This window comes from Sander vitreus, chromosome 1 (genome assembly GCF_031162955.1).
Source record: "Sander vitreus isolate 19-12246 chromosome 1, sanVit1, whole genome shotgun sequence".
Classification (NCBI taxonomy): Eukaryota; Metazoa; Chordata; class Actinopteri; order Perciformes; family Percidae; genus Sander; species Sander vitreus.
The window spans coordinates 15466661-15479280 of record NC_135855.1 but is presented as its reverse complement, the minus strand read 5'-3'; the positions used below and the strand labels follow the sequence as shown (position 1 = coordinate 15479280).

At 41.9% G+C, this 12620-nt stretch overlaps 2 protein-coding genes across 11 annotated transcripts in view; one reads left to right on the top strand and one right to left on the bottom strand.

Moving 5' to 3' along the window:
- The first annotated feature begins 3010 nt into the window (after positions 1–3010).
- Positions 3011–7553, top strand: gldn (gliomedin). The gene is made up of 10 exons (XM_078281536.1): positions 3011–3581; positions 4431–4482; positions 4577–4594; positions 4733–4831; positions 5340–5432; positions 5626–5742; positions 6129–6212; positions 6304–6429; positions 6629–6779; positions 6872–7553. The coding sequence occupies exons 1-10, from the start codon at positions 3060–3062 to the stop codon at positions 7335–7337; spliced, it is 1728 nt and encodes a 575-aa protein (XP_078137662.1). The 5' UTR covers positions 3011–3059; the 3' UTR covers positions 7338–7553.
- A 382-nt stretch (positions 7554–7935) lies between these two features.
- Positions 7936–12620, bottom strand: part of dmxl2 (Dmx-like 2) — a 44957-nt gene continuing 40272 nt past the window's right edge. For all 10 annotated transcript variants that reach the window (XM_078281043.1, XM_078280963.1, XM_078280701.1 and 7 more), the window contains 7 exons: positions 11900–11960; positions 11607–11734; positions 11415–11492; positions 11183–11274; positions 11006–11058; positions 10486–10703; positions 7936–9872 (listed from right to left, as the gene is read on the bottom strand). In XM_078281043.1, the coding sequence (XP_078137169.1) occupies positions 9663–9872; positions 10486–10703; positions 11006–11058; positions 11183–11274; positions 11415–11492; positions 11607–11734; positions 11900–11960 (840 nt within the window). In that variant the 3' untranslated portion in view covers positions 7936–9662. The remainder of the gene's footprint in view (positions 9873–10485; positions 10704–11005; positions 11059–11182; positions 11275–11414; positions 11493–11606; positions 11735–11899; positions 11961–12620) is intronic.

The window sequence follows — 12620 nt, the reverse complement described above, 5'->3', positions numbered from 1 at the left end:
AGGCTCAGATTTAGGACCTCAGAGCTCTTGTCTACGGGGCTTACACTACTACGACTTGTTATTATGTTTATTATTATTTTTGGTTTCATCAAACCTTATTATTAGTGTACGTACTCATCTGCTGTGTCTTTCTTAACATATCTTACACATGCCCTTGTAACCTGTTTGTGATGGACACATCTGTGTTATTTGTCAACACAACAACTTGTACTATGTTATCCCAGACTTTATCCTGAAGTGTGTAAAAAACCCAGAATGTGTGTGTGTAAGCAAAGACATTTAAAGAAATGCATTTTTTAAATATTTTATATGTATATTTAAAGTCTAATTTTTACTTAAGTAATACTGTTAAAGGTATTACTTTTTGTTAGTCTGCCCTTTTTTGCATATTGACTTCTATGATCTATGAGCTCTGTGAACTGTGTCTCCTACCTCTACTTAATTTTAAGCAGGTGGATGTTTTATTTTATTTTATTTTGCAATTTGTGACAAAGCTAATTCTGTTTGGCTCTGCCTTGTTCCATCAGCTCATTCTGTATAAAGGACTCTGTGAATTCACTCACCGCCCACATTCAAGTCCAAGAATGTGCATAGTTGAAATGGCCGACTGTGTGCTGAGGCCCTGCCTTGATAACGATGCCCTGTATGAAGGCTTGAACTAGATTGTTCTGCATGATTAAGCAGCAACAACCCCAAAACAGAAGTTAATGTAACCTTGTCTCTGTGCTTTGTGTTGTGGTCAACCACATCTTTGTCTCCACCACATGTGTAGGGAGTTGTTCAGAAGTGAACAAACACGATTGATAGAAAGCTAAATGGAAAGTGGTTAAATGTCAGAACATGTATGATGTCTGAACAGAATGTATTATGAGGCATAACATGCAGCAAAAGTGAGTGGAGCAGACAATACATATAGGCTTAATGCTATGTGACCTGCCTGAACAACCTTGAGGGATTAATCTCACAATTCAGATTTAAAGGAGCTGCAGGGTTGGAAAAGAGATGTGATAACAGCTAGAACATGAACTCCCCAACCACTTCTCTCACAAGACACTTTTCGATATAAAAAGTTCTGTTTCATTTTGTAAATATTTTTTATTAATTCTTTAAACTTTCTTTGATTTTATTAAGTGTACAATTTTACAGATTTATTGTTCGTTTACTCTCAATGACTTTGCCCAATTGTGGCATGCCATGTTTACCCAGAAAAAAAAGACTCTTGGACAGAGAAAAGAAGCGGGTGGGAGGATAAAGTTTGTAGGAAGACCCGTGAGGTCATCTGGCTCTCCTTGGCCTGCAGCAGCCAGACGGACATGGACCTCTCAGCCCAGTGCTAAGAAGAGAGATAAGGCCACTCTCCCAGCAGCTGCACTGCAGAAAGGAGGAAACAGAACCAGAAAAGTTCAATAACAGACCTGAGGAGGAGAAGATTTTGAGGGCATACTGACATATTTACACTATATGGTTCATTTTAATGGATCCTCACTTTAGCTGAATCATTTAGCAGCGTTAAAAACATCACAGTGTTCAAATAGAGAATATTGGAGATATTGGAATCAGAGATCCATGTAAGAAATGGTTGCTATAGCTCTGCTTTTTGTTCCCAGTCTTAACTGGTCGAGCTCAGAGACCAGTGAATGAGAGACTACAAAGGAACGACCTCATTGCTCTTAAGATTGTACAGTATGTGCATACACATCTACACATCTGCTGGAGCAATTCAAGCTGTCCAACAACTGTCTATCAGTGACCTATAGCCTCAGGCAGGAGCCCACACGCTACAGACCCCAACAGAGCTCAGGACCGGAATCTAACCCTCTCTCTCTACCTTACTTTGTGTGTGTGTGTGTGTGTGTGTGTGTGTGTGTGTGTGTGTGTGTGTGTGTGTGTGTGTGTGTGTGTGTGTGTGTGTGTGTGTGTGTGAGAGCGTAAAAGTTATATGGGGCATAACATGGCTGCAAAAGCATGTAGGTCAACTACATAAATTGATTACTTCAATGGTTACAGAAAATGGGCCAGCTACACCTACACTTAGAGAGGCAATAGCAACTCCCTTTCACAGTGAAGAATGCTTCAAATGCCTTTTTTCCTGCTGTCATTTTTTGCAGTGTAATTTCACTTTTCTGGCCCAAATCAAACCGATAGAAATGGGTCATTGTTGCAGTTGGTGGATGGAAGTTGACATGGACCATCGCCTGGGGAGAAATAAAGGGACGATACAGGAGTTGGGGAAGAGAGGACATGAACCAACTCAAAAGAAACTATAATGATGTTAATGCATTTTGATGTCATATTTTATTTTCATTCAAGATTAGTTTGGTTGTAATAATAATAATAATAATAATAATAATAATAATAATAATAATATGTGTACACTGTGTACATGTATGTAAACATCAATGCCCAGTCAGTTTGTCTGGTGTAATACATGCTTTCATGTGTTATGTATGTGAGTGCTTTTGTGCGTACATCATACATATGTGCATGCCCGTGTGTGTGTGTGTGTGTGTGTGTGTGTGTGTGTGTGTGTGTGTGTGTGTTTGTGTGTGTGATGTCAGTCTGCCCACGGCGCTGCAGTAGAATGGGTTGTGCTGAATATAAATCAGGTGACTGAACAGGCGGGGGTTTCTTCCCAGACAAGCCCAGAAGATTGTGTAATGCCCACTCCTACATTACTGGTTTGCATGTGTGCGCACACACACACACACACACACACACACACACACACACACACACACACACACACACACACACACACACAGATACATATACACAACCCCTTCTCCACTTGGCGAAGAACACAACAAGCACTGTATTTACCAGTCTGCCTTCAGATAGACCACCCGCTTGGAGCTCGGACACTGAAGCTGACTGGACTCTATTCGGAGCTTTCAATAATCTGGACAGGACCTTGAATTCCTTCCTGTTGGTTTTAGTTTAATTAGATTTTTGTTGGCAGCCTTCTGGACTACAAGGTCATAAAACCTGGACTTTCTCTGTCCCGTTTGACTTTTGCCCTTTTGTATTCACTGCTGAACTGGAATTGTATTCCCCTGTGAATGCTGAAGGTGGTGGGTGACCCTCAGAGAAGAGGAGCTGAAGTGGTAACAATGTGGATCCCGACCCCCAGCATGACTCTCCCTCAGCGCATGGTGCTGTACGGGACATGTGTTGTGGCTTTGATGAACTCTGTGGGCCTCCTGGTGCTCTTGGTCCAGCAGAATCAGCAACGCATCTTGCTGGAGCAGACAGAGGTGAAGCTGACTGAGGTGGAGCAGAGCTCCGTGGTGGAGTTCATCCAGGAGGTGCCGAGAGGAGCGGCGGGGTTGCAGGTGAGCGCAGGGGAACATCCGCAATACCAATACCAGTACTCCAGGAATAAGAGAAGTGAAGAGCTGGAGAAGGAGCTACAGCATGAGCTTCACCAGGAGGAGGGACAGGAGGTCAGCCAGGAGGTGGGAGAGGAGGCAGAGAAGAAGATGAAGGATGAGATGAAGCACAAGCACCGACACGGCCAGAGTTACCACAAGGCACACGTGCAGGATGACATGATGATGATGATGACTTACTCCATGGTCCCGGTGAGATGAGAAACCTGCTGGTGGATTGGATATGAAAAAGTGCAGGAAAATTTGATTTATAAATACTGTACACAGTCTATAGTGTCTTACATTATCTTGGTATTGCTGACTAATGCTGCATCACCAACCGGTCAAAATGGAGACTGGTCCTTGGGCCCGTGGCCATCAGGGGGTCTGAAGGTTCCAGGTCCAACTTGTGGTCATTTGATTAATTGCAAATTTGTTCGGTTATGCTGTATGCAGCACTGGCACAATACGAACTGAAACACCTGCATTCTAAAGTAATCCCAAGGCTGTACTTGTACTTTACAGTATTTCAGAGGAAGTGGAATGTAGCTGGTTAATCTGTTGCTTACATTTATTGCATTGCTACAGTATATATACCAGCTGAGATCAGTTGCATTGTTTTTTTAACCATGGCAGCAGTTTTCAGATTACATTATGTGCTTACATAATTGCAAAAGGGTTCTCGACTGTTGTAGAAAGAAGTGGCTGATCTTTAATGCAATATCTACGTTGCCCATTATCAGCAACCATTCATCCAATGTTCCAAAGGCACGTTCTGTTTATTAATCTGATTATCTAGATTTACTAATCTGTTTACTAATCTGACTAATGATAATTTTAAAAGGCTAACTGAGAAAACATTGGAGAACCCTTTTGCAATTACAGTATGTAAACACATAACGTAATCTGAAAACTGCTGCCCTGGTTAAAAAAAACAATGCAACTGATCTCAGCTGGTATTCTGTCTATAATGGAGTGGAATGGAAATTTCTAAGTGACCCCAAACTTTTGACCGGTAGTGTATATTTTAATCATGTTTTGAAATGTTCTCTTTCTCTTCAGATCAAATTGTTGATCGACATTTGCAACAGCACCAAGGGAGTGTGCATCGCCGGTATGTCTTACTCATATACTTTAAACTACCTGCTCATGTCCAAATTATCACTATTACTTTTTATTCTCTAACATCCTCAAACCTTCTGTTGCAGGACCACCAGGACCGCCTGGTAAGTAAAGCCTTCATTCTGGATCCAAATAAAAAATCTAGCCATACTCTATGTCTCCATTGTGGTTTAGTGACCCATATCTTAGCTGAATGTGTTTTCCATTCAGCCCATGTTGAGGACTTGTTTGTATTACTGTAGGTTTGCCCGGTCTGGATGGTATGCCCGGCCACAATGGGACTGATGGCATTCCCGGTCTGAATGGACTGCCCGGGGCTGATGGGAAAAGAGGAAAAAAAGGTAAGAAATAATGAGGCTCTATTCTGTTTTACTTACCATCCATTTTTATCAATGCCTTGAGCAATGCTGGCCATTTTAGCAAAGAACTACGGGTACACAATGTAACAGTCAAAGGGTTGAGTATAACCTGATGTTAGAAATACCAAAATACCAAGAAGCAGCACAGTCACTTAAAATCATGCACACACACAAACTCAAAACATACCAACATATCACACACAACACATCTATCAATTTATCCTAATGACGTCAGATTTGATTCCCAGCAGAGGACTGAAGAGGTTGAAACAGCTGCCTTTCTCTCATATTTTTAGCTAATATTATTCATCTCTGTGGTTTTAGGCTTCAGCTAAATGGACCGGAAAACTCCTACCCAGTATTCTCCCGCTTCACTGCATGATTCACCCTAGGGAATCAATGGAATAATTCATGGTTTTAACAATAGGGAAAAGTGTATTGAGTTTATGAATGCAATCTTGGAGCTATTTTGCATAATGTCCTCTGTCAGGTGAGAACGGGGAACCAGGTGAAAAAGGAGAGCGAGGAGAGGCTGGTCCGCCGGGAGAGAAGGGACAACCCTCCAATGACGTCATCATTGAGGGCAAGTAAAACTTTTGACTCATTACTTATAACTTATAACTCATAACCATTTTGCATCCCTAACTGATGACATTAAGAGTTGCAAAAATGTCTTTAAAAATGACCAGATGTGGGACACAACTCAGAGTAAATCTGATTTAAAAAAAACTTTTTCATCCAGAGGGTTTAGATGTTGTCCTCTCTTCTTTGTACAGGTCCTCCTGGCCCTCCTGGCCCCCCAGGACCTCCTGGTCCCCCAGGACCTCCTGGCCCTCAGGGGCCTCCCAGAACAAGGCACCACAGAGCCAACCTTCAAGCTGCTCATACCCTGGGTATAGAGGCCTTTGTTGACTTATATCAAACATATACTCTGCAGTTGAGATTGAAAGTTCATTCTTGACTTTGGAAACAGTAGCTGGCAAAGTCTGTGTATTCTGAAGCTTTCAAACGCATCACACAATCCACCAGTTTGTACAGTTGTAATGGAATTGTATTTCTTTTTCTGAGCAGTTTAAGGACTTGAATGAAAAGTCCTTTAAGTGAGGAAATGTGAATGTCTACTGTAGCTACATATCCATGGAATTCCAGGCAGCTCCATCTGGCAAAGAAGATATGATAAAAAAAAAGCTCCAGAACATCTAATACATGGTCCTTGTTGTGAGAGAGTTTTGTTAAGTGAACCGCAGTGAATAACGTAACATGAAATTGTTTCCAACAGGGCTGTTACATGCAATTCCAAATGATGAAACCTCATCTGTAAAGGAGGCTGTGAAACTACACGGGAAGCCTGCTAAGAAGAACGGTGTGTTTTCAAAGAAGTGTGTCTACATGTAGGCTACTATATGTTCCATGTGGCAGAGATGTAAGCATGGTGTTATTTTGTTTCCCCTCAGAGTGCCTGATTAAGTCTCTGATCAACCCCAGGAATGTGACAAAGATGGAGAGCACATTTGGCACATGGATGAAAGACACTGCTCAGCTGAATGATGAGCGAATTTGGGTGGCGGAACACTTTTCTGGTAGGTTGGTTACAAAGGAACCATCAGCGTGGATACTGATGTCTCAGGCAATGCAGGGATGTTAGACTAGAAGAATGTATACTTTATTAATCCCCGCAAGGGGAAATTAATAAAGTATACCCTATACTTCTTCTATAGGAGCTCTAATAAGCTTGACATTATTTTCTTAGCGGTGAACATTTTGCTCTTTGTTCCCCAGGTCGTGCTGTGAAGGAGTATAAAAGCATTGCCTCCTTCCAGAACAGCAGCAGCGACATTGTTGATGTCAGAAAGTTCTACCAAGGCTGCGGCCACACTGTTCACAACGGTTCCTTCTATTATCACATCGCTGGTACTTCCAGCATTGCCAGGTAAGCTGTTAGTACAGTGTAATGCAGAGTTAGAAGCTTTGCTATAATTTCCATTCCCTCTAGTTAACAACTCGCCGCTTGTTTGTTCACAGATTTGACTTCCATACCAAGAAGCTTCACACTCTTACTATTGACAACGCATTGTACCACAACCTCGCCTACCTGCTCCACAACTCCAAGACCTACTTCAAACTGGCAGCAGATGAGAATGGCCTGTGGCTGATCTTTGCCTCCAGTGTGGATGAGAGCATCACTGTGGCCCAGCTGGACCAGAAGACCTTCTCCGTCACGTCCTACATAAACACCACCTACCCCCGCACCAAGGCCGGCAACGCCTTCATTGCCTGTGGTGTCCTGTATGTCACAGACACCAAGGACACCAGAGTCACATTTGCTTTTGACCTGCTGAAGGGAAAGCCGGTAAACGTGACCTTTGACCTGAGGTCTCCAGGAGGAGTGCTGGCAATGCTCTCCTACAGCCCGAAGGACAGACACCTCTATGTGTGGGATCACAGCTACGTAAGGCTCTACGTGGTCCACTTCATCTCTGACGAGTAAAAAACCTACTGTCTGAACATGGCAGACAACCTGCAGACATGACTGTTAAATAGTGAGAGCAAATGCCTGCTGACTACCAACTATCCACTCCATTGTTGGATATTGGTCATATTTAGATTTTCAAGAGAGATACGTACACACGTCAGTGTCACCGTTGTTTTCCTGTAGAGCATTCCTGTCAGTAATGGGTTGTTGAAAATTCAGTTTCACTGAAAGAAATCAGTTTTTGGTCAGTAATTATTGTAATATTGTTAAAAAATAAATCCTGCTGTATTTGTATCTTATTTTACATGTGAGATTTTGGAGTTACTAACAGTGTGAAAACGTTTTATCATTTTGTATCAAATTGTTCAGAATTTATACAAATTGAACGTATAACTTACTTTTGTGTCAAACTGTGTTGTTACATTATTTAGTGTATTTGCATGACAATGATCTTTTATGTATTTGTATATAAATGTACATGTTATCCCCTTGATATTCTGTACATACAGTATATACAGTCCACCCGCCTTTGTAATGAAGTAGCACGGTCCCTGCTGGTTGCTTATTCCTCTGGACACAAAAAAAACCAAAAGAAAAACACAAATCACCCTGATGAAATAAAAAGAATTTATTCACTTTACAAAGGTAAAACTCTGACCATGACCTGTTCTCTCTCACACACCTCCAGGCTCAAGTGCCCTAGTAAGCATCTACCCATGATATTGGCTTCTTTTGCATTATTACATGCACACACACACCAGTAGGACCATTGGTAAAACACTTAAGCTACATACAGTACACATAGTGGGCAGAAAGAGGGAGAGAAACACAAATCTCTTTAATAAATATCATACATACACTTAACAAAAGTTACAACTAATCCAGCTGGTATGATACAAACCAAAAAATAAAGAAATGCTTTCATGTTTGTACAAGCTGTTGTGGTATTTCATATATATATTTATATCATTTATATATTAAAACTATTTCAAATGTTTTACTACTAGGCCAAATAAAGCCAGACATTCATTTGTATATAACAGTTTCGTCTTCAATATCCTATTTATTTGAAATAAACGGTGTCTCCAGAATTTGAGTGCAAATATCTATTCATTATGGATAAAACAGTAAAAACAACTAGCGAGGTAACACACACTTACATACAGTAGACTGTGTTGCACATCTCCCAGTCAGATACAGTAAAACCCTTACATTCCCTAAAATAAAAGGCAATACATTAAACAGGAATGGTCAACCAAACAAACACAAACATATAAATAATTTAAATACAATAAAAAATAATATATATCTTGTGCAAAACCAGAAGTGAACCTTTGTGTTTCTGCTCTTGGGGGGAAGGGGGGGCATTCAGGTTTGGACCAGACGGATGGAAACATTGAAATCACAGTCACAGGAGTAAAACACATCATCTTCCAAACAGGAATGTTCTAGCAGTGAGTCAGCCATACAAACAGGCATTTGAAGGCAGGTGGGCGGGCAGGCGTGCAGGCGTACAGATCACGCACACGCACACACACACACACACACACACACACACACACACACACACACACACACACACACACACACACACACACACACACACACACACACGGACCAAACCGAGCCGGGTCGAGCCCAAACCAGAAGAGGCCAGAGTGGGTGAAGGGCAGCAAGTGAAAGGGGGGTGGGGTGGAGGGGTGTCACTATAGGAGCAATGCACCATCAACTCTTCCATAAGGGCTGAGAAAAGCCGGGCAAAAAAGCAGGTGGGGGTGGGGTAAAACCATTGAAACAAAATGCAGATTCCAACAACTCGATTCACACTGGAAACCACTGACTTAATAACAAACCACAGTGCTGGTTACAGTAGATGCTAAGAGATTTCAGCTGTGGGCACAAAATGACGACAGTTAAACACTTTTAAAATTTTTGCTTGAGCACTTTTACAGAGCACTATCAATAGACCTGTGATTGCACCGCGTAACGAGAACAGGACATGCATAGCTTCCCTATGGACACACTCTAACAGTAGAGATTTTTCAATAAAATTACAATAAATCTAGCTTTAAAATCAAGTATGATACCTTTTGCTTGTAACTCTGCCTTCAGCCTTTGGGGGGGAAAAAAATATCTGCAGTTCTGGTTTCCATTGTGCATATGATTTACACCAACAGTAAACCCATTACACTCTGAAAGATGCCAAAAGCATGGTGATCTTTTTGACTAACTCTTCCCCAATTAATTATACTTTTTATGCCTAGCAAGTGTTACGTAAGCTTTTTGTGTTTTTTCTTTCTGTCTCATTTCCTTTTGGACCCTCAGAAGTGGAAGTAGGCGTTACAGGATGTCAACCAAGCTGCTGGGGATATTGTAGCGGTCAGGGAGAACCCTCATCTTTAGAGTGCCGTCTGCTCCACAGGTGAAGATGCGGTTACCGGGCCGCGTTTCCACTTGCATGACACCGGCACCGATGTTGCGGAAGATAGACTGCTTGGAATGCTCGGTGCTAAAAGAGTGCATGAGTCCATGGCCGGATAACTTCCACACCTGGAGACAGAGAAAGCAGAGGGAGAGAGGATGGAACAGGGGCTAAGTTTCTTTTCCTTCTTTTTTCTTCTTTCAAATTCAATTTTAGTGCTGTGACACTTTCTCAAAGTGGTTATGTTCTTTATCAAACAGCATCCAATTCATTGAGCTGACAGCTGATTTCAAAACTGACAAATGCCTCACCGTAACCAGCATTGTATCACAAGCATTAAGAGGCTAGGGAAGGCTAAGCCTCCCCAAAACGGTTAAGGTATCTTGGTGGAAAATGTGCTGCCACTTCGGTGATTTTATCAATAAGAGCAAACTAAATACTTGAAGCAAATGCATAGGAAGAATAATGCTTAAAAAGTAAATACGCTTTTTCACACTCTACAAACAATAGCGTTTAAATCAGCATCAGAAACAATATTTAATGTGGTTAAAGCAGATGAATCAGTGAATCAGTCTGCATTTATCTATATATTAATATAATAGATTAAATGTAGGTATGAGAGAGGATTTTCAGATGTTATCAAGTAGGTCTGAACCTAGAATAAGACATTAATCCTCTGTGCACAATCAAAGTATGACTGCAAATGCGTTTTCGCAGGCCAGTGAGGGAGTGACGGAGCACCTTCATGTTGCCCTCTGCAGAGCCAGTGACGAAAAAGTCCTCGAAGGCATCCAGTGCAAGGGCCTTGATGGCTGAGTCATGGGCCTGGAAAGTGTGTAGCAGCTGCCTCTGGCGGATATCAAACACGCACACAAATCCCTTTCTTCCTCCAGTGATGAGCAACTGCTGTTTAGAAGCATACTGCAGCACAGTGGCCCCGTTCTCATGGCAGGGGAACGCTGTAGGGGAGGGTTGGAGGACAATGTGAAATTGGATCACAAAACAACTTGATATACAGGGGAAATAATTAAATTAGGCTTGTTTTTTTTAGATTATTTTTTGGGGCATTTTTAGGCATTTATTTTCATATGACAGATGAAGACATGAAAGGGGGAGAGAGAGGGGGAATGACATGCAGCAAAGGGCCGCAGGTCGGAGTCAAACCCGTGGCGTCGAGGAGTAAACCTCCATATATGTGAGCTTGCTCTAACAAGTAAGCCACCCTAAAATAGGCTTGTTTGATGCATTTAGGATTTCTTACCATGGACCATGGTATTGCTAGGTGAAATCAGAGTATCCCACAGGCAAACATTTCTGTGGACAAAGTAAACCAAGGATAACATTTGTCAGTTGATACCAACCATAGACTGTAGACACCAAAAGAGAAAGATTAGCTTAAGTGTCTTTAATAGTGATCTTCTTCTGTGCAGATGCTGACCTGTTATCACTGGACTGTCCGGCAGTGGCGATGAGGCTTGAGGACGTGATGAAGGCAAAATCCCCGCAGGTCTTAGTGTGGCACTGCCAACTCTGTCAGCAGGAACAGGACAAGAAAAACAAACGTATCCATTTTAATGATTCATATTTAGTTTTTTGTCTAAAGATGTGTATGTGTGTGCTGGGGGAGGGGGGAGGGAGGGGGTGATTAAAGAGGTGGGAGGTGATCTCACCAGGTAGGGTTTGGGGTTGGAGGCTGTCTGGTTGACTTGCCAGAGACTGAGGAAGCCCTCTCCGTCAGCAACTCCACACTACAAGCAGAGTACAGAACAATCAAAACAATCACATTGAATAGACAAAACACAGACGGTGCGGTGTAGTGTGTGTGTGTGTGTGTGTGTGTGTGTGTGTGTGTGTGTGTGTACCTTATTGCCCTGGGAGTTGAAATAGAGTCGGGTGACTCTAGCGTTGCCTGCTTGTCTGAAGCAAATGAGCTGCTGAGGTCTGTTCCATTCAAACATTCTCACACTACCGTCCTGAGCCCCTGTCATGTCTGTAACGCGCGCACACATAGAGAGAGAGAGAGAGAGAGAGAGAGAGAGAGAGAGAGAGAGACAGACACAAAGTAGGGGAAGGGAGAAATTAATTGAAAAACAATTAAATTAAAATGTATACTGACAATGACCTCCTATGCAGAGGCTTCAATGTAGGCACTTACAATACTGATATATGGGATGGGATGTCATTCTCTTCACATTGTTTAGATTCCTCTTCATGATCTGAAAAACAACAAACAAAATGTACTGTATATTATAATGCATGATGTCTAGAAGGTGAATTATAGCTTTTAAGGTGTAAAAAACTTTCATCTGTGTTCTGCGGGAAACCTGCAAATAGGGCTTATTGACAAATGTTCACTAAAATTGACAAGCAAATAAGTCAGAGTTTTGTCTTGTTGTATTGGAAAAAAATACAGGCATGCTTATGCCTGCATATTTCCGTGTGAGCGAGCTAACTTACATTTCCTTTAGAAAATGTTGCCTTTTCTATTTTATTTCTGTTATGATTTATCAATCCCAGTCCTATTCATTACCACTAATTTGTTATTACACTTACTTTCATATATTAGGAGTGTTGAACAATGTCTTACTGTGGTAGTTCTTTACTGCTGAGTAATACAATGCTATAGACTCAAAGTCCATTAAATGGCTGGGATCTTAACTAACCAGACCCTACTGCCCACTTAAGAAAGCCTCTTCAGTATTCCACTGAACCTGTATGTATCCATCTGTCCTGTCTTGCTCAGTGTATCACACACCACCACCACAATTTATCAACATGGCTGGGACATGGAGAACCCTCGCCGCGTGCAATTGTGACGCAAATCTGTACCTTGGGTTACAGGCTGAGAGCTGCTGCTATCTGTGTTTATAAGTGTC